The sequence below is a fragment of the Hyla sarda genome, chromosome 4 (genome assembly GCF_029499605.1).
Source record: "Hyla sarda isolate aHylSar1 chromosome 4, aHylSar1.hap1, whole genome shotgun sequence".
NCBI classification, from domain to species: domain Eukaryota; kingdom Metazoa; phylum Chordata; class Amphibia; order Anura; family Hylidae; genus Hyla; species Hyla sarda.
This window is the reverse complement of record NC_079192.1, coordinates 23392120-23419883: the sequence shown is the minus strand read 5'-3', so window position 1 is coordinate 23419883 and position 27764 is coordinate 23392120. Positions and strand designations below refer to the sequence as shown.

General features: G+C 49.3%; 1 protein-coding gene across 6 annotated transcripts in view; it reads right to left on the bottom strand.

Moving 5' to 3' along the window:
* SERPINE1 (serpin family E member 1) overlaps nucleotides 1-27764 on the bottom strand; it is a 170854-nt gene that overhangs the window by 113813 nt on the left and 29277 nt on the right. For 3 of the 6 annotated variants that reach the window (XM_056570164.1, XM_056570161.1, XM_056570162.1), the window contains exon 2: nucleotides 20443-20499. The exons of 2 other annotated variants lie outside the window; for them this stretch is intronic. In XM_056570164.1, coding sequence (XP_056426139.1) covers nucleotides 20443-20483 — 41 coding nt within the window. In that variant the 5' untranslated portion in view covers nucleotides 20484-20499. Of the gene's footprint in view, nucleotides 1-1500; nucleotides 1628-20442; nucleotides 20500-27764 lie in introns of those variants that run through there. One more of the 6 variants, XM_056570165.1, reaches the window with a different exon arrangement.

Here is a 27764-nt window from a genome sequence, read left to right as displayed (position 1 = left end):
TTCAACCTGCGGACCTCCAGATGTTGCAAAACTACAACTCACAGCATGCCCGGACAGCCGTTGGCTGTCCGGGCATGCTGGGAGTTGTAGTTTTGCAACATCTGGAGGTCCGCAGATTGAAGACCACTGCATAGGAGGTAATACTCAAGTGTCCCCGCCGCTCCGGACCCGTCACCGCTGCCCTGGATGTCGCTCCATCGCTGTCGCCGCGTCCCCGTCGCTCCGGAACGTCTCTGCTGCCGGCCGGGTATCCTCGCTCTCCGTCGCCGCCATCACGTCGTTACGCACGCCGACGCACGTACGCGACGACGTGATGACGAGGAAGGAGAGCGCCGGCCATACAGGGGATCCCTGAACGGAGAAGACACCGAGGAGGCAGGTAAGGTCCCTCCCGGTGTCCTGTAAGCACTAACCCAGCTATTCAGTCGGGCTGTTCGGGACCGCCGCGGTGAAATCGCGGCGGTCCCGAACAGCCCGACTGAGCAGCCGGGTTAGTGTCACTTTCCCTTCTTATACGGCGAATACACCCCTATCGCGGCGGTACCTGTGGCCATCAACGGCCGGGACCCGCGGCTAATACAGGACATCACCGATCGCGGTGATGCCCTGTATTAACCCTTCAGACGCGGCGATCAAAGCTGACCGCCGCGTCTGAAGGGTTAATACAGGGCATCACCGCGATCGGTGATGTCCTGTATTAGCCGCGGGTCCCGGCCGTTGATGGCCACAGGGACCGCCGCGATAGGGGTGTATTCGCCGTATAAGACGCACCGACTTTTTCCCCCCAGTTTTGGGGAAGAAAAAGTGCGTCTTATACGGCGGAAAATACGGTACATAATACTTTCTATGCTCTGTAAAGACTCATTATGCTCATCGGAAGTGTTTTTTTTTTATTTATAAAGGGAATATTGCCTAAAGATAGTATCTGACCACATATCAGAATCCATTATTAAAGGGGTACTCCGCTGCTCAGCATTTGGAACAAACTGTTCCGAATGCTGGAGTCGGGAGCTCGTGATGTCATAGCCCAGCCCCCTCATGACGTCACACACCCCACCCCCTCAATGCATGTCTATGGGAGGGGGCGTGACGGCTGTCACGCCCCCTCCCATAGACTTGCATTGAGGGGGGCAGGGCTATGATGTCACGAGCTCCCGGCGCCACTCCAGCGTTCGGAACAGTTTGTTCCAAACGCTGAGCAGCGGAGAACCCCTTTAAGGATTGATATGTCAGAAGTGCATCGGTGTGGAGGAATGTTTTTAAAGGATTCGCAAGAAAAATTTGGGATTTTATGAGCTGTGGCGATCTTCCTTTATCGTATGCAAGAATCCCGTCTCCTACGCTGCATCAGGGCTCTAACCAATCAGCTATAAAAGGTTAGAGAAGACGTCTCCCAGTCTTGGCCAATTTTGGGAGGACACATGATTGTATGGGATGGAATGCAGATAATGTAGTCCTTGTGGTGGAATTAAGCTGGTCATGGTAGACCGTACACCTTACCAGACCAAGTGTTGGTGAGACATCTTTCCGGAGCATTCCTTCCCTTCGTAGTCAGTGAAGTGCAATCACTTTTGAGCAACCATGATGCCATCAGGTAACAAATTCTATTGATTCTTTAATCTGGTAACTGGAGAAACACATTGATGATTGGGTCAAATTCTATGCCATGTGTGTTCCAAAAAAAGTTGCCATTAAAGGGGTACTCCACTGGAAAACATTTTTTTCTAAATCAACTGGTGCCAGAAAGTTAAACAGATTTGTAAATTACTTCTATTTAAAAATCTTAATCCTTCCAGTACTTATCAGTTGTTGTATGCTCCACAGGAAGTTCTTCTCTTTTTGAATTTCCTTTCTGTCTGACCACAGTGATCTCTGCTGACACCTCTGTCCATTTTAGGAATTGTCCAGAGTAGGAGCCAAATCCCCATAGCAAACCTATCCTGCTCTGGACAGTTCCTGACATGGACAGAGGTGTCAGCAGAGAGCACTGTGGTCAGACAGAAAATAAATTCAAAAAGACAAGAACTTCCTGTGGATCATACAGCAGCTGATAAGTACTGGAAGGATTAAGATTTTTTAATCGAAGTCATTTACAAATCTGTTTAACTTTCTGGCACGGGTGGATTAATTTTTTTTTTTTTCTATTCGAGTACCCCTTTAAGGTAGACTTCCAATTTCTAGTTATATTTCTTTGTGGTCAGGCCTAGTGTAAAGGCCACAGTTGTAGAGCTTTGCAACCTTCAGCAATAAAAAAGCCAGTCATGGGGGTAGACACTTTGTGCAGATAATCCTGGTATTCTCCAACAGCAACTGCTGGCAGTTTGCAAATGGTGTTTCTAATGTACAATTCCAGAATCGATAATGTAATGTCCCAGTACAGGATATACTCCTGTACAGTACTTAGGCCCTGTCAGGTTGAGTCCCTCATTGTCCTAGGGCAGTGATGGTGAACCTTTTTGAGCCCGAGTGCCCAAACCGTAATGCACGCCAACTTTTTTCCCCTCAAAGTGCCAGCACAGCAATTAAATCAGAATACACATTAGGGTTGGCAGTATAGTTCCCCCACATTAGGCGCAGTATAGTTCCCCCACATTAGGTGCAGTATAGTTCCCCACATTAGGTTGGCAGTATAGCTCCCCCACATTAGGATTGGCAGTATAGTTCCCCCACATTAGGTGCAGTATAGCTCCCCCACATTAGGTTGGCATTATAGTTCCCCCACATTAGGTTGGCATTATAGTTCCCCCACATTAGGTTGGCAGTATAGTTCCCCACATTAGGTTGGCAGTATAGTTCTCCGCACATTAGGGTTGGCAGTATAGTTCCCCCCCCATTGCGCGCAGTATAGTTCCCCCACATTAGGATGGCAGTGTAGTTCCCCCACATTAGGTTGGCAGTATAGTTCCCCCAAATTAGGGTTGGCAGTATAGTTCCCCCACATTAGGTGCAGTATAGTTCCCCCACATTAGGTGCAGTATAGTTCCCCACATTAGGTTGGCAGTATAGCTCCCCCACATTAGGTTGGCAGTATAGTTCCCCCACATTAGGTTGGCAGTATAGTTCCCCCACATTAGGTGCAGTATAGTTCCCCACATTAGGTTGGCAGTATAGCTCCCCCACATTAGGATTGGCAGTATAGTTCCCCCACATTAGGTGCAGTATAGCTCCCCCACATTAGGTTGGCATTATAGTTCCCCCACATTAGGTTGGCATTATAGTTCCCCCACATTAGGTTGGCAGTATAGTTCCCCACATTAGGTTGGCAGTATAGTTCTCCACACATTAGGGTTGGCAGTATAGTTCCCCTCCATTGTGCGCAGTATAGTTCCCCCACATTAGGATGGCAGTGTAGTTCCCCCACATTAGGTTGGCAATATAGTTCCCCCACATTAGGGTTGGCAGTATAGTTCCCCCACATTAGGTGCAGTATAGTTCCCCCACATTAGGTGCAGTATAGTTCCCCACATTAGGTTGGAAGTATAGTTCTCTGCACATTAGGGTTGGCAGTATAGTTCCCCCCCATTGCGCGCAGTATAGTTCCCCCACATTAGGTTGGCAGTATAGTTCCCCCACATTAGGTGCAGTATAGTTCCCCAACATTAGGGTTGGCAGTATAGTTCCCCCACATTAGGGTGGGCAGTATAGTTCCCCCACATTAGGTGCAGTATAGTTCCCCCACATTAGGTGCAGTATAGTTCCCCACATTAGGTTGGTAGTATAGTTCCCCCCCATTGCACGCAGTATAGTTCCCCCACATTAGGTTGTCAGTATAATTCCCCCCACATTAGGGTTGGCAGTATAATTCCCTCCACACGGTTGGCAGTATAATTCCCCCCGCAAGGTTGTCAGTATAGTTCCCCCCACAAGGTTGGCAGTATAATTCACCCCACAAGGTTGGCAGTATAGTTCCCCCCCACAAGGTTGGCAGTATAGGTCCCCCCACAAGGTTGGCAGTAAAGTTCCCCCCACAAGGTTGACAGTAAAGTTCCCCCCACATTAGGCAGGCAGTGTTCCCCCATATTAGACAGGCAGTGTTCCCCCACATTAGACAGACAGTGTTCCCCCACATTAGACAGGCAGTGTTCCCCCACATTAGACAGGCAGTGTTCCCCCACATTAGACAGGCAGTGTTCCCCCACATTAGACAGGCAATGTTCCCCCACATTAGACAGGCAGTGTTCCCCCACATTAGACAGGCAGTGATCCCCCTCATTAGACAGGCAGTGTTCCCCCACATTAAACAGGCAGTGTTCCCTCACAACAATACAACCTCCAGCCATATACAGTGTAGTTCCCCCAAATTAGGGTTGGCAGTATAGTTCCCCCACATTAGGTGCAGTATAGTTCCCCCACATTAGGTGCAGTATAGTTCCCCACATTAGGTTGGCAGTATAGCTCCCCCACATTAGGTTGGCAGTATAGTTCCCCCACATTAGGTTGGCAGTATAGTTCCCCCACATTAGGTGCAGTATAGTTCCCCACATTAGGTTGGCAGTATAGCTCCCCCACATTAGGATTGGCAGTATAGTTCCCCCACATTAGGTGCAGTATAGCTCCCCCACATTAGGTTGGCATTATAGTTCCCCCACATTAGGTTGGCATTATAGTTCCCCCACATTAGGTTGGCAGTATAGTTCCCCACATTAGGTTGGCAGTATAGTTCTCCACACATTAGGGTTGGCAGTATAGTTCCCCTCCATTGTGCGCAGTATAGTTCCCCCACATTAGGATGGCAGTGTAGTTCCCCCACATTAGGTTGGCAATATAGTTCCCCCACATTAGGGTTGGCAGTATAGTTCCCCCACATTAGGTGCAGTATAGTTCCCCCACATTAGGTGCAGTATAGTTCCCCACATTAGGTTGGAAGTATAGTTCTCTGCACATTAGGGTTGGCAGTATAGTTCCCCCCCATTGCGCGCAGTATAGTTCCCCCACATTAGGTTGGCAGTATAGTTCCCCCACATTAGGTGCAGTATAGTTCCCCAACATTAGGGTTGGCAGTATAGTTCCCCCACATTAGGGTGGGCAGTATAGTTCCCCCACATTAGGTGCAGTATAGTTCCCCCACATTAGGTGCAGTATAGTTCCCCACATTAGGTTGGTAGTATAGTTCCCCCCCATTGCACGCAGTATAGTTCCCCCACATTAGGTTGTCAGTATAATTCCCCCCACATTAGGGTTGGCAGTATAATTCCCTCCACACGGTTGGCAGTATAATTCCCCCGCAAGGTTGTCAGTATAGTTCCCCCCACAAGGTTGGCAGTATAATTCACCCCACAAGGTTGGCAGTATAGTTCCCCCCCACAAGGTTGGCAGTATAGGTCCCCCCACAAGGTTGGCAGTAAAGTTCCCCCCACAAGGTTGACAGTAAAGTTCCCCCCACATTAGGCAGGCAGTGTTCCCCCATATTAGACAGGCAGTGTTCCCCCACATTAGACAGACAGTGTTCCCCCACATTAGACAGGCAGTGTTCCCCCACATTAGACAGGCAGTGTTCCCCCACATTAGACAGGCAGTGTTCCCCCACATTAGACAGGCAATGTTCCCCCACATTAGACAGGCAGTGTTCCCCCACATTAGACAGGCAGTGATCCCCCTCATTAGACAGGCAGTGTTCCCCCACATTAAACAGGCAGTGTTCCCTCACAACAATACAACCTCCAGCCATATACAGTGTATGGCTGGAGGCTGTATGTCTGTGTTGGAACGCTGAAGATGACGTTCCGCTGGTCACTTACCATGCGCGCGTCATCCTGGGTCCTCCCCGATTGCTCCGCTCTGCTTTATGGGCGCACGCACGGGACGTCAGGGACGTCCCTGCATGTGCCACCTCCCAGCGGTCCCTGCGTTTTTAAAGCTAACGCGGGGCCGCAGATAGGTAACCGTGACATCCTTGTGTCCCAAAATGACCTCTCAGGACACAGGGATGTCCCGAATGTGAGGGGGGCCTGTGGCCGCGTGCCATATGTTCGCCATCACTTTCCTAGGGGCCCTCCTGCAGTGTCTCCCCCCCCCCCCATAGTAGTAAGTCTATAGTTATGTATAATGTTGTAAATTTAGTGCATAATGTTATGTATAGGTATATAAAGTATAAAGGACCTGTAAGGACCTCTGGAGGTATCACCTGTTATGTTCACGAGGTGTTATGTTATGTTACCCAGAGAGCACCAATTGACCACCTGACCTGCAGCTTGACCTATGGGCTTCTTGCTCAGCCCTCCTTTATAAGAGGGGGGGGGGGGGAGCCATTACAATCTCTCTCTTACACCATCACTCCTGCTGAGGAACAGCAAAGCACAGACATCACAGATCCTGTGTCCAGTCCACCTGGAGGCCATAAAGCCTGCACACAAGCCACAGTGTCAGTAAGTCATCTCATCTATGTCCGCTGTCTCTACCAAAGTCAAGTCCCTAGTCAAGTCAATTATAGTCAGTGTGGCTGTATTGAAGTCTGACCAAAAAGTACTGCAAGTCCCAGCAAGCTGCAAGGCCACCATTCAGGTGGTTACTGGAAAAACCACTCTGGCGTCACGAACATTAGGGGTTAATAACACCTTGCCCCTGGACTATACCATCTGCCCCATCCACCTACATCCTTCACACCCCGTGGTCACACCACAACTTTGGCGTCACCATAATAAACTGGGGCCTAGTCGCATACATAAGGTCACAGAAGGCAGATGGTTTAAACGGGTAGAGATAGAAAAAATAATGAAGGAATAGATAGGTTCTAAAAAACATTGTTGCTCAGTTAAGATATGTTATGAACAGGTTTAAATAAACTAAGATGACTAGCTGACATAGACCTGTCCAGACAAGGAGAGGAACATTGACTGCACTCTCTGTAATACGGTATAATACTGTACCACCATGGAATCCTGTGTTATCATTGGTGCTTCCATTTATGGATATGGGCATCATGTGTGGTCATCTACAGCGACACTTAATAGGTAGGGGGAAATGTATGGATTTTTTTTTTTTTTAAAGTGTTCCATGTATTAAAAGTACTTGGGATTGGTCAGAAAAGGAGAATCTGGGCATAAATAAATCCATGATTGTCTATTCAACAACTTTTGAGAGTTGTGGGGGCAGATGCTTAACTACTACCTTGGGGCCAAACAAGTTTCTCCTGCCCCGTACCCCATGCATCATCCCTAACCTATATTCAGAAATGCAATGGATGGAGGAGATTGTTAAAGATGGACTCAACAAATTTGGATCACAAATGAAATGGAAGTAATTGGAAACAGCCCTCCTGGCCCCCAACCTCTCCAGTCGTGGAGAACAAGTAATGGTCTGGTATTAACCCTTCATTCTGGGTATAATGCGCATGGCGTACTATGCTCCGATTATAGCCAGAGCTTTCACTTTCATAAAAGCAGCAGCTGTAACCAGCTCAGCCGTCGAGGAACAACCTCAGCCGGGCCGGCCGCATTCCTCGCCACTTACACCTGCTGCGTCAGCTCATATCACTTCCTCAGTTACAGACTGCCCCAGGCCGCTGCCAGCCTGATATAGAATAACAATAATCAGTAATAAAAAACAAACAAACACATAATGGAATATTTTAAAGTGTTTTTGACGATGTAGACAATTTAAAGGGAAACCCACCTAAAAACTCAAAATCCCATGCTCAGTGTATTTAGGTGCTCCTGTTTGTTTTTAGACAGTACCATGTTAACACGTCACGTTTTGCAGCAGAGATGTTCATAGAGGAGAGAAGATATAGTACCAAATCAGGCCATACCCTGGTACTAGGACTAAGCCCAGAAGGGGGTCACAACACCCATCAAGAAAGAGGAGTAAGGCTAGATAAAACGGGGTCTCTTTCCTCTATATGCCTCTTTATATGTTAGCTATAAAAGGGTGTGTAGGCGGCCACCAGTGAAACACCATCAGGTGAAGAAGGGTGTCTGCGAGCAGGCTGGGCCTTGTGGTGCGATAGCTGTCACGGGATTGAGGGGTCCCTGCAGGTTTCACTTGTTCGTGGACAGGGCTGGTGCATGGATTTTTGCCGCCCTTTGACATGCTCCACCTTACTACTGGGGTGACACACTGTAACAAACCTCCTCTCATGCTGCTGGCTGAGCGAGTGGTTCGGATGCTGGTCGTCTTACTTTCTTGTGGCAGGTAGTGCGGCGCCCCGATCAAGACTGCACTCTAGGTGGCTGCCTATTTTGCCTATACACAGAGCCGGCCCTGTACCTGCAGACCTGGAGTAGGGTTTACAAGGCCAAGCCCTATTCAAATCCTCGCTGATAATGCACATTGTGGCGCAGGCGCAGTGAGAGTTCCACCATAAGAATCAGCCTCAGACCATGTGACAGGTGCCATTTAGTAAAGGCAGTCTAACCCTGTTTACTTCAACCATAAAGGGGTAGTTCACAGCTGGTAGGCAATGCTTAGTCCAGAGTTTATGGAATATATGGACATGTGGTGGCCCAGTCCGGGATGGTCTTTCCCCGTACCTTTCTTGTCCTGTCAGGCAGTGTCCCTCAGTGTCCCCAGGGCCCCCTGCAGTTGTTTCCTCCATGTAAAGATGTTGTGTATTATATTGTGTGTTCTATCTTTTATAAATGTACCATGTGATTGTTACCCAGGAGGTACTAGTGACCAGCTGACCCCAAGAGTGACCTATGGGCTCCCTGCTAGTCTCCCCCATATAAGCCCTGGGTGGAGCTATCTTCTCTCTCTTCTTCCTGAGGTCCAGTGCAGTCAAGTTGTCTTAGTGTGTGTCCAGAACATCGGAGGCCTCAAGTCAGGTCCTGCAGCCTCAAGTCAAGTCCTCAGCTACAATTCAAGTCCTGCAGCCTCAAGTCAAGTCCTCAGCCTCAAGTCACGTCCTGCAGCTACAAGTCAAGTTCTGCAGCTACAAGTCAAGTCCTCAGCTACAATTCAAGTCCTGCAGCTACAATTCAAGTCCTGCAGCTACAAGTCAAGTCCTCAGCTACAATTCAAGTCCTCAGCTACAAGTCAAGTCCTCAGCTACAAGTCAAGTCCTCAGCTACAATTCAAGTCCTGCAGCTACAAGTCAAGTCCTGCAGCTACAAGTCAAGTCCTCAGCTACAATTCAAGTCCTGCAGCTACAAGTCAAGTCCTCAGCTACAATTCAAGTCCTGCAGCTACAAGTCAAGTCCTGCAGCTACAAGTCAAGTCCTCAGCTACAATTCAAGTCCTGCAGCCACAAGTCAAGTCCTGCAGCTACAAGTCAAGTCCTCAGCTACAAGTCACGTCCTGCAGCTACAAGTCAAGTCCTGCAGCTACAAGTTAAGTCCTCAGCTACAAGTCACGTCCTGCAGCTACAAGTCAAGTCCTGCAGCTACAAGTCAAGTCCTGCAGCTACAAGTCAAGTCCTGCAGCTACAAGTCAAGTCCTCCGCTACAAGTCACGTCCTGCAGCTACAAGTCAAGTCCTGCAGCTACAAGTCAAGTCCTGCAGCTACAAGTCAAGTCCTGCAGCCACAAGTCGAGTCCTGCAGCTACAAGTCACGTCCTGCAGCTACAAGTCAAGTCCTGCAGCTACAAGTCAAGTCCTGCAGCTACAAGTCAAGTCCTGCAGCCACAAGTCGAGTCCTGCAGCTACAAGTCACGTCCTGCAGCTACAAGTCAAGTCCTGCAGCTACAAGTCACGTCCTGCAGCTACAAGTCAAGTCCTCAGCTACAATTCAAGTCCTGCAGCCTCAAGTCAAGTCCTCAGCTACAAGTCACGTCCTGCAGCTACAAGTCAAGTCCTGCAGCTACAAGTCAAGTCCTCAGCTACAATTCAAGTCCTGCAGCTACAAGTCAAGTCCTCAGCTACAAGTCACGTCCTGCAGCTACAAGTCACGTCCTGCAGCTACAAGTCAAGTCCTCAGCTCTAAGTCAAGTCCTGCAGCTACAAGTCACGTCCTGCAGCTACAAGTCACGTCCTGCAGCTACAAGTCAAGTCCTGCAGCTACAAGTCAAGTCCTGCAGCTACAAGTCACGTCCTGCAGCTACAAGTCAAGTCCTGCAGCTACAAGTCAAGTCCTGCAGCTACAAGTCAAGTCCTGCAGCCACAAGTCGAGTCCTGCAGCTACAAGTCACGTCCTGCAGCTACAAGTCAAGTCCTCAGCTACAATTCAAGTCCTGCAGCCTCAAGTCAAGTCCTCAGCTACAAGTCATGTCCTGCAGCTACAAGTCAAGTCCTGCAGCTACATGTCAAGTCCTCAGCTACAATTCAAGTCCTGCAGCTACAAGTCAAGTCCTCAGCTACAAGTCACGTCCTGCAGCTACAAGTCAAGTCCTGCAGCTACAATTCAAGTCCTCAGCTACAAGTCAAGTCCTGCAGCTACAAGTCAAGTCCTCAGCTACAATTCAAGTCCTGCAGCTACAAGTCAAGTCCTGCAGCTACAAGTCAAGTCCTCAGCTACAATTCAAGTCCTGCAGCCACAAGTCAAGTCCTGCAGCTACAAGTCAAGTCCTCAGCTACAAGTCACGTCCTGCAGCTACAAGTCAAGTCCTGCAGCTACAAGTTAAGTCCTCAGCTACAAGTCACGTCCTGCAGCTACAAGTCAAGTCCTGCAGCTACAAGTCAAGTCCTGCAGCTACAAGTCAAGTCCTGCAGCTACAAGTCAAGTCCTCCGCTACAAGTCACGTCCTGCAGCTACAAGTCAAGTCCTGCAGCTACAAGTCAAGTCCTGCAGCTACAAGTCAAGTCCTGCAGCCACAAGTCGAGTCCTGCAGCTACAAGTCACGTCCTGCAGCTACAAGTCAAGTCCTGCAGCTACAAGTCAAGTCCTGCAGCTACAAGTCAAGTCCTGCAGCCACAAGTCGAGTCCTGCAGCTACAAGTCACGTCCTGCAGCTACAAGTCAAGTCCTCAGCTACAATTCAAGTCCTGCAGCCTCAAGTCAAGTCCTCAGCTACAAGTCACGTCCTGCAGCTACAAGTCACGTCCTGCAGCTACAAGTCAAGTCCTGCAGCTACAAGTCAAGTCCTCAGCTACAATTCAAGTCCTGCAGCTACAAGTCAAGTCCTCAGCTACAAGTCACGTCCTGCAGCTACAAGTCACGTCCTGCAGCTACAAGTCAAGTCCTCAGCTCTAAGTCAAGTCCTGCAGCTACAAGTCACGTCCTGCAGCTACAAGTCACGTCCTGCAGCTACAAGTCAAGTCCTGCAGCTACAAGTCAAGTCCTGCAGCTACAAGTCACGTCCTGCAGCTACAAGTCAAGTCCTGCAGCTACAAGTCAAGTCCTGCAGCTACAAGTCAAGTCCTGCAGCCACAAGTCGAGTCCTGCAGCTACAAGTCACGTCCTGCAGCTACAAGTCAAGTCCTCAGCTACAATTCAAGTCCTGCAGCCTCAAGTCAAGTCCTCAGCTACAAGTCATGTCCTGCAGCTACAAGTCAAGTCCTGCAGCTACATGTCAAGTCCTCAGCTACAATTCAAGTCCTGCAGCTACAAGTCAAGTCCTCAGCTACAAGTCACGTCCTGCAGCTACAAGTCAAGTCCTGCAGCTACAAGTCAAGTCCTCAGCTACAATTCAAGTCCTGCAGACACAAGTCAAGTCCTGCAGCTACAAGTCAAGTCCTGCAGCTACAAGTCAAGTCCTTAGCTACAAGTCAAGTCCTGCAGCTACAAGTCAAGTGCAAAGTAAGCTGAAGTCACTGTCCTGTCAGTCAAGTCAAGTCTTCTTTCTATCCAGAGTGGCCTGCACTAAATTCTCCTGTCTACTACAAGTCCCAGCAAAGCTGCAAGGTCTCTGTGTCGCTGTCACCTTGCTGGGCCCTGGCTGTACTGCATAGACTGTAATAACTGTCTACCCTCAGTAAAGCTACCATACTCCGGAACTTGCCGTTGGTGTCTTCATTGCCCCCGTGCCTATGCCAAGATCCATCGGTATACCTTTGGGTGGTTAAGGATAAACCCTGCCCTGGCATCACGAACACAAGGGGTTAATACCATCTGCCCCTAGGGCAACAACATCTGCCCTGCACCATTCCCCACCATACCACAGACAGAGCAAGGGAACTGAGTTGTGGAGGTCCCTGCGTTTCTTCTGTTCAGTCTCTGGGTAAGCTTTAGTATTCACAGTCCCATAACGCTCTTATCCAAACAGGGTAACATGAGGTGGGGTTGGCTTCCAACTTGATTCTCTTCAATTCTCAGCTACTTGATGCATGCAACTTTTTGTAGCTACATCGGCTTCCCTGATGACCAGGCCCAGCTTAAGCCCAACAGGTCCTCCATACAGTATTTACAGCTAGTAGACAATAAGAAAGCACTGTATTGGAGAGGATCAGACAGAAGGGGCACATGATAGGGGGATTATGGCTGGCTAAGAAGGGGTTAAGGTAAGGTAGGGACGTGCAGGGTTTAGTCTGAGAGGGGTGGGAGGAGTTGGGATAAAGGGATATAAAACGAAGGGGGGAAAAGGAGGAGCTAGGCAGTTGCCGCCAGAAGAAGAAGGAAGAGATACCTGCTGCTCCCATGTCGTTGCTCGAGGGTGTGCTGAGGAGGCCCCGGGACGAGGCAATGCTGCGGGGTCCCCTTTTGCTGGAGGAACAGTTCCCTGCGCTGTCGAGGGAAGTGGATGGTGGTGCGGCCCAGTCCGGGTCTGGAGCTGCAGTGACGGATCCTGGTGCAGGCGTTCTGGCCTCTTCCTCAGCAGCTGATACAATGCAATCATCAGGTCCGGGCAGGGTGCCCACTGCTGTGGGAGCTATGGCCGCAGGAGGTCAGTCAAGCGGGTCCGGTGAGTTTTCCACCTCCTCCCTGGGGTCCGTGGTTTTGTGGGCGGATGGGGGGGGTCTGGTGGGTCTACAATTCCTGTTGTCTAGTCTGCAGTCTTTGGTGCGGGGGGGGGGGGGGGGGTAGTGTGGGGTCCATGGGATCTCCTGCTGCAGTTAGGGGGACGGGGGGGTGTCTGGGGGGGGGTCCGGTGTTGCGGAGTTGCTTTGGGTAGGGGGGGTCCGCGGCTGTGGGGGCCGGGGATTCTGGTCCGTCGGGGGCTGTGGGTTAGGCAGAGGGCTCTGCGGCTAAGTCTGCAGTAGTGCTGGCTACGTCTGGTACGGGGGCGATGTGAGGCTGACGGACCATGCCCGTGGCGAGGTCTACGTGTGCTACAAGGGGCCGTTGGGGCCCACCTCAAGGCAGAGGTGAGGGAAAAAATTTGGAAGGGGGAGTACGTAGAGATTTTCTCCTTGCTCCCTTTGGAAAAGTTTAACCTAGATAGGGTGAAACCGGATGAGAGTAAGATGAGGTTGAAGGCGGAGGAGGAGGAACGGCGGCGGTATCGGTTGATACCGCGGTCGTTTTCCAACTGGTTGCAGGCGTTTGCCATTTTGGCTAGCGTGGTGGTTGAGAAGGCGCCAGAACATTGTTCGGGCCTCTTTTGTTATATGGATGCCATAGGGGAGGCATATAGGGTCTATGGCGGAAATGCTTGGTTGCGATACGACGAGCAGTTTCTGCAGAGGATGGCGGTCCGCCCTTCCTTGAGGTGGGACCATAAAGGCATTGGTCTGTGGATGTGGCTGATGGACACTCCGCGTGGTGGACAGCAGTCCTTTCGGGAAGGCGGGGGGGGGGGGGGGGGGGGGGGGCGCTGGTGCTACTAGGTCCGGGGGCGGGGCAAAGGGGGTGTGCTGGCAATTCAATGAGGGTGCCTGCAAGTTTGGGGCGGAATGCCGTTTCCATCATGAGTGCTTCGGCTGCGGGGGGGGGGGGGGGGGGCTCTCACGGTCTCTCCCGCTGTTTCAAGAAAGGGGGGGTGGGCAAAGCCGGCGATACTGAGTTTAAGAGGGGCGACACCGGTGTCGGTGGAAAGGATGGGGCCTTTCCTAGACAGGTACCCAAATAGGGCAGCGGCGGAGTTGCTGCGGGCGGGGTTTTCTGTCGGTTTTGGGATACCTAGTGTGGCCGGGGGGTCGGCGGTGCCAGTGCGGAATTTGATTTCTGCATGGATCAGGCCAGAGTTAGTGGAGGAGAAGTTGTTAAAAGAAGTGAGTTTGGGCAGGATGGCAGGTCCGTTTGACTCTCCACCATTGCCGGACTTGCGGATTTCTCCGCTGGGTTTGGTGCCCAAGAAGGAGCCTAATAAATTTCGGCTTATCCATCACCTCTCCTACCCTGCGGGGGAGTCGGTGAATGATGGGATTGACCCGGCTCTTTGTGCCGTGTCCTATACTTCCTTTGATAAAGCGTTAGTGTGGGTTCGGCGGTATGGGCCTGGTGCCCTGCTGGCTAAAACGGACATTGAGGCTGTGTTTAGGCTCCTTCCTGTTCACCCCGAGAGCTTTCCGCTGTTGGGTTGTTTTTTGCAGGGGCGTTCTTTTGTAGACATGTGTCTACCGATGGGTTGTTCGGTTTCCTGTTCTTATTTTGAACAGTTTAGTTCGTTTTTGGAGTGGGTGATACGGCAGGAGTCTCAAGTTGACTCGGTGCTCCACTACCTTGATAATTTTTGTTTATTGGTCCGAGTGGCTCCAGGCTTTGTGCGATTTTGCTACAGGTGATGGAGAGGGTGGCAGGTTGGTTCGGGGTCCCGTTGGTTCCAGAAAAGACTGAGGGCCCGGCAACGGTGGTCAAGTTTCTGGGTATCGTGATTGATACTGTGCCCTTGGAATGCCGGTTGCCGGAAGACAAGTTGGCGGAATTGAAGGAGGCGGTGGCTCGGGGGGCGGCGGGCGGGTAAGTTGCGCTTGAGGGAGCTTCCGGCTTTGCTGGGGCAGCTGAATTTCGCCTTCCACATCATGCCCATGGGGAGGGTGTTTTGCCGCCGGCTGGCGGCGGCTATGGCCGGAGTGGTGCGGCCGCATCATTTTATCAGGTTGTCGTCCGCGGTTAGGGAGGACTTAGCTGTTTGGAGTGCGTTCCTGGACGCGTACAATGGCCGGTCCCTGATTACAGATGCCGCGGGTAGTTGTGGGTTTGGAGCTTACTTCCGGGGTCAGTGGTGTGTGGGGGTGTGGCCTGAGGCTTGGCGGGTGGCTGGGTACACTAAGAACCTGGCGTTGCTCGAGCTGTTCCCTATCGTGGTGGCTATTGTGGTTTGGGCGGAGTCGTTGAGTGGGAGACGGGTGTGTTTTCACTGCGACAATATGGGGGTGGTTCAGGCTATTAATGGGCAGACGACAAATTGCCCGCCGGTGGTGAGTCTGCTACGCAGGCTACTGCTGAGGGGTTTGGAGTTGAATTCTCATTTTGTAGCTTTGCATGTGCCGGGGTACATAATGACATCGCTGATGCTCTTTCTCGTTTTCAGTGGGAGTGATTTCGAGAACTGGCACCGGAGGCAGCGGGGGAGGCGGTCCCATATCCCGACTGGCTCTGGAATCTGGTATAGGGGTGGTGTTGGGCCTGGTTAGCCGGTCGGTGGGGGGAATTACTTGGACAGCGTACTGTAGGTGGTGGAGGGATTGGGAGTCCCTGGTGGCGAGGTTGGACATTGGGGTGGGGGTTTCGGAGTGGGAGGTGGCTCTTCTATTTTATTTAGCCAGGGCATTTTGCGAAGGGGTTCCCCCTTCGGGGTTGGGGTGTCGGTTGTCGGCCCCCGCCTTCTGGTTTAAAGCTAAGGGGTTGCAGGATGTCACAAAATGTTTCCTGGTTTGGCAGACGGTGCGGGGGTTTCGCAGGGGAGTGGTTCAACGGGACAGTAGGAAACCGGTGTCCTTTACTCTTTTGTTGCAGTTGGGGGTTTTGTTGGAAGAATTTTGTTCTACTCCGTATGAGGTGCGTTTGTTTCGCTTGGCTTTCGCTTTGGCCTTTTTTGGGGCATTTCGCATTTCTGAGCTGGTGGCGCCAAGTAGGATTAGGGCTGGGGGCCTTTTTTTTTACGGACGTACGGTTGGAGGAGGGCGTTTTGGAGTGTTTTTTGCGTCGTTCCAAGACGGATCAGTTAGGTAGGGGAGTGGTGGTACGTCTGGCGGCGTTGTCAGGGTCTGGGATGTGCCCGGTGGCTTGTTATGAGCAGTTTTTGAAGGTTCATCCAGCAGTGTCTGGCCCTCTTTTGGTTCATGGGGATGTTAGCTTCCTATCCCATTTTCAGTTCACGGAGGTTTTCCGCAAGTGTTTGCGGGAGGCTGGCTTTAAGGCTGAGGACTACAGTTCTCATTCTTTTCGCATTGGGGCAGCGATTGAAGCTTCTCGGTGGGGTTTGGGACCGGAGGTGATTAAGAGGATTGGACAGTAGGAGTCCAATCGCTTTAAACTTTATGTGCGGCTGCATATGTTGTGAGCCACTCCTTGTTCGTTTAAGTTCCGTGCTGGCATGTTCTTTTTCTCTTCTAGGATCCAGGAGGTGTTAGGTTTGGATTGTCGGACATTCATACGTTGTCAGAGGGGGAGTGAGGGCTGCCGTGCATCCGGACGGTCGGCAATTGAGATTTCCGAGGTCGGAGGTGGAGGTTCGTTGGCTGGGTCAAGGGGGTATGCAGTGGACGGAGTTGCTGCCCTGCATTCATCACTATGCCAGGATGGACAGGGCCCCGGATGTCGTAGTACTGCACCTGGGGGGGAATGACTTGGGGTTTCGCACGTCCAGGGAGTTAATGCGGGACGTCAAGCTGGACATGCTGAGGCTCTGGTCGGCTTTTCCAGGACTGATTATTGTCTGGTCTGACATGGTGGCTCGAAGGCGTTGGAGGGGTGCCAGGTCGGTGGCAGGCCTGAATCGGGCCCGGGCAAAGGTCAACAAGGCTGTGGGAAGGTTTATGGCCCGAAATGGAGAGCTGGTGGTACGTCATTTGGAACTGGAGTTTGGGGATCCGGACTTCATGGACTCTGACTTGGTTCATCTTAACGTCTTTGGGATGGACTTATGGTTGCTGGATATTCGGGAGGCAGTGGAGTGTGCCCTGAGGGTGTGGAGGAACGTGGCCAAGTAAGGTGTCACTCGCCCGCGTTGTGGATGGGGCAGGAGAAGTATTCAGAGGCATCAGATACGGTGGATCAGGAGTAAAAGTGGGGCATGGAGAAAATACGCCCCTGGCGGTGTGGTTCCTGTGGCCATGGGGGGCCCAGGGAAGGATACGGGGATCCGAAGGTGGTGCTCCAGGGCAAGGTGCTGGTCGGCCGGGAGCAAGAGTAGGAGACCCTAGTAATTCATTTTGGTGGAAACAAAGGAACGGTGCTTCTGGGTCTTCTCCTGTCAACGTTTGGTCAAGAAGTTATGGTTTATATTTATATTTATATATAGTTACATAGTTACATAGTTAGTACGGTCGAAAAAAGACATATGTCCATCAAGTTCAACCAGGGAATTAAGGGGTAGGGGTGTGGCGCGATATTGGGGAAGGGATGGGATTTTATATTTCTTCATAAGCATTAATGTTATTTTGTTCCAGGAATGTATCTAATCCTGTTTTAAAGCTGTTAATTTTTCCTGCTGTGACCAGTTCCTGAGGTAGACTGTTCCATAAGTTCACAGTTCTCATGGTAAAGAAGGCGTGTCGCCCCTTGAGACTAAACTTTTTCTTCTCCAGACGGAGGGAGTGCCCCCTCGTCCTTTGGGGGGGTTTAACCTGGAACAGTTTTTCTCCATATTTTTTGTATGGGCCATTAATATACTTATATACGTTTATCATATCCCCCCTTAAACGTCTCTTCTCAAGACTAAACAATTGTAACTCCTTTAATCGCTCCTCATAGCTAAGATGTTCCATGCCCCATATTAGTTTAGTCGCGCGTCTCTGCACCCTTTCCAACTCCGCAGTGTCCCTTTTATGAACAGGCGACCAAAATTGAACAGCATATTCCAGGTGAGGCCGTACCAATGCTTTATAAAGGGGGAGTATTATGTCCCTGCCCCTCGAGTCCATGCCTCTTTTTATACATGACAATATCCTGCCGGCTTTGGAAGCAGCAGCCTGACATTGCATGCTATTTTGTAGTCTGTGATCTACAAGTACACCCAGATCCTTCTCTACCAGTGACTCTGCCAGTTTAATCCCCCCTAAGACATACGACGCATGCAGGTTATTAGTACCCAGATGCATAACTTTACATTTATCCACATTGAACCTCATTTGCCAAGTGGATGCCCAGACACTTAGTCTATCCAAGTCATTTTGTAACTTATGCACATCCTCTATAGACTGTACCGTGCTACAAAGCTTGGTGTCATCTGCAAAGATAGAAACAGAGCTGTTAATACCATCCTCTATATCATTGATAAATAAATTAAACAGCAGCGGGCCCAGTACTGAACCTTGGGGTACACCACTAATAACCGGGGACCAATCAGAGTACGAATCATTTACCACCACTCTCTGGGTACGATCCATGAGCCAGTGATCAATCCAGTTACAAACTAAAGTTTCCAAGCCCAAGGACCTTAACTTACCTGTCAGATGTCTGTGAGGGACAGTATCAAACGCTTTGGCAAAATCCAGAAACACTATATCCACAGCCATTCCTCTGTCAAGGCTTCTACTCACCTCTTCATAAAAGCAAATTAGATTGGTTTGACAACTTCTATCCTTAGTAAACCCATGCTGGCTATCACTTATAATACTATTATCCCCTATGTATTCCTGTATGTAATCCCTTATAAGTCCTTCAAACAATTTACCCACAATGCACGTTAGACTTACCGGTCTATAATTGCCTGGCGAAGACCTAGAGCCCTTCTATATGTGTTGGTATTGTATGACGTTCACACAAAGTTGCATTTATCACAATGTTCTAATTGTTATTGAATAAAGTTGGCTGCTGTGGCCTTTAAGCACCATACAGGTGTGTCGGTCGTTTTTGGGGGGAAGGGTTTGTATGGTGAATAGCAGGCAGCTAGAATCTCCCCTAGTCAAGAAAGCCCTGTATTGGAGAGGATCGGAAAGAAGGGGCACATGACAGGGGTATTATGGCCAGCTAAGAAGGGGTTAAGGTAAGGTAGGGACGTGCAGGGTTTAGTTTGAGAGGGGTGGGAGGAGTTGGGATAAAGGGATATAAAACGAAGATGGGAAAAGGAGGAGCTAGGCAGTTGCCGCCAGAAGAAGAAGGACCACCCACCCTCCCTTGTGGTATCCGATTGTCGCAGCAGTGGATGGGGCAGGAGAAGTATTCGGAGGCATCAGATACGGTGGATCGGGAGTAAAAGTGGGGCGTGGAGGAAATACGCCCGGCGGTGTGGTTCCTGTGGTCATGGGGGGCCCAGGGAAGGATACGGATATCTGAAGGTGGTGCTCAAGGGCAAGGTGCTGGTCGGCCGGGAGCAAGAGTAGGAGGCCCTAGTAATTCATTTTGGTGGAAACAAAGGAACGGTGCCTCTGGGTCTTCTCCTGTCAACGTTTGGTCAAGAAGTTATGGTTTCTATTTATATTTATATATGTGTTGGTATTGTATGACGTTCATACAAAGTTGCATTTATCACAATGTTCTAATTGTTATTGAATAAAGTTGGCTGCTGTGGCCTTTAAGCACCATACAGATGTGTTGGTCGTTTTTGGGGGGAAGGGTTTGTATGGTGAATGGCAGGCAGCTAGAATCTCCCCTAGTCATGGCTTTCTCAAACACTTTCACTCTCTGACACAGGAACTAGATGTTCCCCTTTTGTCCACAGGCACTCTAAATGAGGAACGCAGAACTCCTTGGATCAGAACTGATGTTCCTGACTGACTGCTCTTACTCCTCTTATCCTTCCTGAGCTAGTGTGAAGGGTTTGGAGACTGTGCATGGACCTCCCACCTTCTTGAGTCTTCCATCCCAGTATAGGTGTCCAACTAGAACATATTGTCACTTTCTCTATGACACAAAATGACTACGACACTTGCAGCAGAATACTCAGTCTACAAATCACATATTAGCAAAATAAATATGTGGTGTCCCAGGACCAATGTCTGTCCTATGGCTTCAGACTGCTTCGGGCAGACCTGTGGCGCCGGTGTTGGGCCCACTGGAAGACTTCTGGTTGTATTGATTCTGTTTTGCACTTTATTGATAAATTTATATATTTTTATAATTATTTTATTGTTGTCATTTAGATGGATGTTAAATGTGTTACTGTACCCTTAAGAGAGGAGCTGTGTAAACCTCATGTGACCCTGCCTGCCAATGGGAACCCCTAAATTCTAGCCCATATAATGTAGCGGGGGAGCAGTAGGCCCGGTTCATCCAGTTGTTCCTGAGCTACAGTGTGGTTAAAGGACATCTGTAGTGCAATATAACTTATCCCACCAAGCACAAGCAGCGGTACACTGCAGGATCAGGCTACACACAGGATTTATTTTGTAGTCTGTTACTATGGAAACACCTAGGTCTGCGCAGGAGCTGCACGCACAATACTATAGGAGATTTTTAGTTTAGATTTTATCCATACACTTTATAGATTAACTTTTCCATTTGAATGGTATTGTGTGGTTACGCGCTGATCCTCGCCCCTTGTTCCCGTGCATGCCTAAGGGCGCTACAGCCCGAAACGCGTAGGCCGCTACGTTCCTGTGTACCCATTTTATACAGATGCCACAATAAAAAACAAACTTTACCTACCTTCCTGCTGGTGCTGGATACTTTCCTCTATTGCTTTCCATTTGAATCACATGCAGCCTAGGAGAGATGACATCATAAGAGGTTAAAGTGGTTCTCCGCTCCTGGACATCTTATCCCCTATCCAAAGGATAGTCGATAAGATGTCTGATCCCGGGGGTCCCGCCGCTGGGGACCAGCGCGATCTCCCTGCAGCACCCGGCATTCATTTAGAGGGTCAGGTGCAATGCCAGAGGCTTGAGAGGTCACGGCCGCGCCCCCTCAATGCAAGTCTATTCCCCCTCCCATAGACTTGCATTGAGGGGGCATGGCCGTGACTTCACGAGCCTTTGCCACTCATCCGCCAAGGAGCGAACTTCGCTCCATGCACCGGATGTCTGGGGTGCTGCAGTCGAGATCGCGGGGATCCCCTGCAGCTGGACCCACGTCATCAGACATCTTATCCCCTATCCTTTGTATACGATGTCTAGGGGCGGAGTACCCCTTTAACCCTTTCCTTCTTTCTACATTCAGTCCAATGTCCATCACATTTCATACCTCATCATGTCGTGAAGGAATTCGCTGTTCTCTACTCTACAGAATTTATTGTCTGTGATGACAATGCTCTGGAATTTCCTTTCTGTACTTAAAAAGCTAAATATGTGAGGAATTTCTACTTTCACCCAATAGAGTGCAAGTTCTGAAGCCAAATTCTGGAGTCGTGAATCAAGGAAAACCACCAGGCCCGAGGGACATCCAGTCATCAAGTTCACAGGGGTCTCCACAACTCACAGGGGTCTCCTTACTCAGTGGCATTTCATGTGTGAGGCCACGTGTGTATGTTCTGTACGGAGCGTGTATGCCCAGACTCCATCTATGTCATATACGTGCAGAACGTTCTTATCTTCCGGTAGTGTCCGCCGTGCTAATGACCTTCCCGTCAGTCACACTGGACATTGGCCTTGTTGCTGTATATATCTCACATACATAGGAAAGAGCCAGGATTTCTTACTTCCACACTTAATAGATTTGCTTTTAGAGAACAGTTTGTACTGAGGGCGATGACTCAACAACCACAGCCTCATCTCATCATCATCATCCTCATTACCTCCACCATCACCGGCGGTGACTCACGGCAGCAGGCAAAGACATACACAGACCATGTAGTTTGTGAGAAACATATGTATCCCTGAAAACAACTGTACACAAACAGACCGCGGACGGTACACGAAAATAGAAGAACATGATATTTTTTTTCCAAGCTCCAAGGACATAGGGAACATTGTGCATTTAGATTAGACGGTTTGTATTGAACTTAAAGGGGTACTCCACCCCTAGACATCCTTTGGATAGGGGATAAGATGTCTGATCGCGAGGGTCCCACCGCTGGGGACCCCCACGATGGTTTAGAGCATCGGGTTCAGCCCCGGAGGCTCGTGACGTCACGGCCGCACCCGCTTGTGATATCACGACCCCGGCCCCTCAATGCAAGTCTATGGGAGGGGGCGTGACGTCCGTCACGCCCCCTCCCATAGACTTGCATTGAGGGGGCATGGCCGTGACATCATGAGCGGGGCGTTACCGTCACATCACGAGTCTCCACCCCGCATTGCCAGTCATCCGGCATGGAACGAAGTTCGCTCCATGCACCGGATGTCTGGGCTGCCGCAGCCGAGAACCAGCGGTGGGACCCCCTTGATCAGACATTTTATACCCTATCCTTTGGAGAGGGGATAAGATGTCTAGGAGCGGAGTACCCCTTTAAAGTCACATACACAGCATGAAGTAGATTCAGCTTTTCTGGGGCCAATGGGTACATAGACGAACCTTTTGCTCCAACAATGCTCAGAAAAGTCATGGGGCAGGGGCAACTGTTGGGTCTGTAGGATGGTTGGATGTTATTGCCTCAACCACCACCAGCAGGGGGCACGCATTTGCGATGTCTTATGTGTGCTCCTTTAGTTTTCCCCAGAGATTTGCATGACCATGGAATAGTCTAGGTTCCACGATTCCGCTGTTTCGGTCCACCACCCTACTTCCATATAACCCCCAATAATGACTGGTGTAAAGGCCAAAGCAGCCCAATTTTATTAACAAAAACATAATCCCATAGATAGTTTCAAGCTTTCCACTTATGTGGCCTTCTGAATAGAGTGATCGCATTACCATCTGTATACATGCCTTGTCCACAGTGAGAAACGCGTCTGTTAAACTCGAAGATTTTTAAAGACACCTGGATCTCCTGCTGCTAATTTCTGATGTGATTGCGCCGTCAGACCCGGTAATTTTTACATCCTATCCACAGAGCATTCTTCTGATTACTGCATCTTCGGCCAAGGATTCCTCCCGGTCCGATCACCGGGTGGCTGCACTGTATAACGCAGCACAGGCCGACAAGCTGTTGTGTCCATTACACAAGAGCAAAAGGTGAATGAAATACCTCACCCCCTTGTGCAGATTTTTCCCACACCATTTTGATATTCTACCCCATGAGATGCTCTGCTTTCCTTTTTTTTTTGTCTAGAACCAGATTAACCCTTATATGACAGTACATTATATAGTGCATTATAGAGAGTTCTGAGGAGAATGGGCCCATGATGGACATTGAGCAGCATCTGCCACACAGGATGGACAGGAGTACAGAAGAACAGGTGATTCTGTACTGGGTCACCACAACAGCACATTTCCGAAAAGTCCATCCGGTATACATGGAGCTCGCCTCCTCTCCATGTGAGCCTCACAATAGTGGTGTGAATAGCCACTATGGTAGTTACCCCCACTGTGTTGTGAATGAGTTTTGACACCTATCGGAAGATATCAGATGTTCCTTGGCTCTGTCCACCTTGGCAGCCTCGCAGTTCCTTATCAGTTTAACATCGAAACATTGCTACTTCTGCTGAGGTCCAGAGCAGTCGTCTCAGTGTCTGTGTCAAGAACATTGGAGGCCTCAAGCCTAAAGTCCTGCAGCCACAAGTCGGTCGGTCATCAGTAAGTCAAGTCATCTTATTGTCAGTCACCATCTCTGTCAAGTCAAGTTCATCTGTAGTCACCGTGGCCTGCACTAAAGTAAGTCTAACTACTGCAAGTACCAGCAAGCCTGCAAGGTCCCCCTGTGTCACTGGTCACCTCCCTGGGATATTTGGCTGTACTGCAAAGACTAGATCACCTGTCTTGCCTCAGTAAAGCTGCCGTTATCCTTAATCTAGAGGAATACAAGATAGAAAAAAAGGGGGAGGACAGCTCCTCGTGTAATTCCGTGAGACTAGTGAGTCCCTAGGTACTAGGGTGGAATTTTGCTATTCCTTAGGCGAACCTTGGGTTCATGCATATAACCCCTCCGTGTTGTGGTATAGATGTGCGATCTGGAGCTGCAGCCCGCTGGTGCCGCCGGTGTCCTCGAGGGGGTCGGCAATTGTAGTAGGGGTATATTGGAAGAAAAAAGGCTTGCGATGGCGCAGCTCGATAGGGTAAATTCACAGGAGTCCAGATGTAAAGGGAATCAAGTTTTATTGACACGAGATACAAAAGGACAACATTTTACATAAAACAAGACGCGTTTCGGGAGTAAGCTCTCCCTTTGTCAATTGTGGAAATGGTTGTCTGATGTAGTTGGGTCCTTAATCTGGTGTTGGTGTCTTCATTGCCCCTGCCTAACCCAGGATCAGCAGTATAACCTTCAGGTGGTTAAGGCTAAACCATGCCCTGGCCTCACAACAAGAAGGGTTAATACCATCTGCCCTCCGGCCATAACATAAGGGAGGATCTACCGGCCCATGATATAGTTACTGGGATTCTGTGGGAACTACACGAATGGGAAAATATTCATTGTGTTGTGGAAATTGCAGATTCACAACATCTGTGAACAGACACGGTTTGTTTGCCAACTGGCCAGGACGGCCAGTTGGCAAACAAACCGTGTCTGTTCACAGATGTTGTGAATCGGCAATTTCCACAACACAATGAATATTTTCCTATCCGTGCGGTTTCCGCAGAATCCCAGTAACTATGTCATGGGCAGGTAGGTCTTCCATTGATGTTCAGTGGTGAACCCTGTTATACTGACACTCTTTGGGTTATATGGGATGACCCAAAACAGCATTTTTTTTACTTTTATAGCCTGTCAAAAATTAAGGTGGCGGTCTACAATTATGGGTCACTAGTTCTTGCCAAAGTTGGGGTTACCAAAGGTTGGATCCCCACATAAAACTTATAATCTAGCCCCTATGAGGATGTATAATATAGTGTTGAGCGCGAATATTCGAAATGCTAATTTTTACTGCAAATATCGGCACTTTGGAGAATATTTAGAATATAGTGATATATATGTTCGTAATGACGGATATTTGTATTTTTCAACCCCTTAAGGACTCAGGACGTACTCAAACGGCCCTTTTTCCGAGTCCTTAAGGACTCAGGACGTTTGAGTACGTCCTGTCAAATCCCGGACCCCCGCCGCTAGCTGGAGGGGAGCCGGTGCCCGATGCCTGTTGAAATCGTTCAGCAGGCATCGGGGCATATCGCCCAGGGGGGTCATGATGACCCCCCCCCCATGTCGGCGATGGCCGCAGATCGCTGGACAATTCAGTCCAGCGGTCTGCTGCAGATTCCGGGTCAATCGGGTCTCCAGTGACCCGGAATTACAGTCTCTGACGGCCCCGAACAGCCACAGCCAGCAGGGGTGAGGTGTCACTCCCGCAACCCGCTCCGCCCCTCTTCCGGAGGACGTGAGCGGGTGCGTCCCGCTCCCGGCGTCAATGTTGGGATCGGGGCCCCAGGAGCGGCGGCGCCGACGAGGGACTGACCTGATGCGGCGTGGATCGTTGGTGGTGAGTGACAGCCTCCTGCTGTTGCTTAGCAACAGCTCCCAGCATGCAAAAAGGGCATGCTGGGAGCTGTAGTTATGCAACAGCAGGAGGCAGACCACCACAACTCCCAGCATGCCCTTATGGGCATGCTGGGACTTATAGTTTTGCAACAGCTGGAGGCACATTTTTTCTATGGAAAAGTGTACCTTCAGCTGTTGTGTAACTACAACTCCCAGCTTGCACAAACAGCTAAAGTGCATGCTGGGAGTTGTAGTGGTGCATCTGCTGGTTGCATAACTACAACTCCCAGCATGCCCGTTGGCTGTCGGTGACTGCTGAGAGTTGTAGTTTTGCAACAGCTGAAGGCACACTGAGTTAAGTAGCAAACCAGTGTGTCTCCAGCTGTTGCATAAGTACAATCCCCAGCATCCCCAGCCAAAGTAGTATGCCTCCAGCTGTTGCATAACTACAAGACCCAGCATGCCCTTCCGCTGTCCGTACATGCTGGGGGTTGTAGCTTTTGCAACAGCTGAAGGCACACTGGTTGCAAAACACTGAGTTTGTTACCAAACTCGGTGTTTCACAACCAGTGTGCCTCCAGCTGTTGCAAAACTACAACTCCCAGCATGCACTGATAGACCGTACATGCTGGGAGTTGTAGTTTTGCAACAGCTGGATGTCCCCCCCCCCCCCCCCCCAATGTGAATGTACAGGGTACACTCACATGGGCGGAGGTTTACAGTAAGTATCCGGCTGCAAATTTGAGCTGCGGCAAATTTTCTGCCGCAGCTCAAACTGCCAGCGAGAAACTACTGTGAACCCCCGCCCGTGTGACTGTACCCTAAAAACACTACACTACACTGCACTAACACAAAATAAGATAAAAAGTAAAAAACACTAGATATACACATACCCCTACACAGGCCCCCTCCCCAATAAAAATGAAAAACGTCTGGTACGCCACGGTTTCCAAAACGGAGCCTCCAGCTGTTGCAAAACAACTACTCCCAGTATTACCAGACAGCCACTGACTGTCCAGGCATGCTGGGAGTTTTACAACAGCTGGAGGCACCCTGTTTGGGAATCACTGGCGTAGAATACCCCTATGTCCACCCCTATGCAATCCCTAATTTAGGCCTCAAATGCGCATGGCGCTCTCACTTTGGAGCCCTGTCGTATTTCAAGGCAACAGTTTAGGGTCACATATGGGGTATCGCCATACTCGGGAGAAATTGTGCTACAAATTTTGGGGGGTATTTTCTGCTTTTACCCTTTTTAAAAATTTAACATTTTTGGGAAAAGAAGCATTTTAGGTAAAAAAAAAATATATATTTTTTTACATATGCAAAAGTCGTGAAACCCCTGTGGGGTATTAAGGTTCACTTTACCCCTTGTTACGTTCCCCGAGGGGTCTAGTTTCCAAAATGGTATGCCATGTGGTTTTTTTTTTGCTGTCCTGGCACCATAGGGGTTTCCTAAATGCGGCATGCCCCCAGAGCAAAATTTCCTTCAAAAAACCCAAATGTGACCCCTTCTCTTCTGAGACCTGTAGTGCGCCAGCAGAGCACTTTTCACCCCCATATGGGTTTTTTTCTGAATCGGGAGAAATTGGGCTTAAAATGTTGGGGGGTATTTTCTGCTATTACCCTTTTTAAAAATATAAAACTTTTGGTAAACCAAGCATTTGAGGGAATTTTTTTTTTTTTTTTACATATGCAAAAGTCGTGAATCACCTGTGGGGTATTAAGGATTACTTTACCCCTTGTTATGTTACAAAAGGGTATGCCATGTGTTTTTTTTTTTTTTTTGCTGTTCTGGCACCATAGGGGCTTCCTAAAGGTGACATGCCCCCCAAAAACCATTTGTCGCTCCTTCCCTTCTGAGCCCTCTACTGCGCCCGACGAACAATTAACATAGACATATGAGGTATGTGCTTACTCGAGAAAAATTGGGTTTCAAATACAAGTAAAAATTTTCTCCTTCTTACCCCTTGCAAAAATTCAAAAATTGGGTCTACAAGAACATGCGAGTGTAAAAAATTAAGATTGTGAATTTTCTCCTTCACTTTGCTGCTATTCCTGTGAAACACCTAAAGGGTTAAAACGCTGACTGAATGTCATTTTGAATACTTTGGGGGGTGCAGTTTTTATAATGGGGTCATTTGTGGGGTATTTCTAATATGAAGACCCTTCAAATCCACTTCAAACCTGAACTGGTGCCTGAAAAAAAGCGAGTTTCAAAATTTTGTGAAAATTGGAAAATTGCTGCTGAACTTTGAAGCCCTCTGGTGTCTTCCAAAAGTAAAAACACGTCAATTTTATGATGCAAACATAAAGTAGACATATTGTATATGTGAATAAAAAAATAAATATTTGGAATATCCATTTTCCTTACAAGCAGAAAGCTTCAAAGTTAGAAAAATGCAACATTTTCAAATTTTTCATCAAATTTTGGGATTTTTCACCAAGAAAGGATGCAAGATACCACAACATTTTACCACCATGTTAAAGTAGAATATGTCACGAAAAAACAAACTCGGAA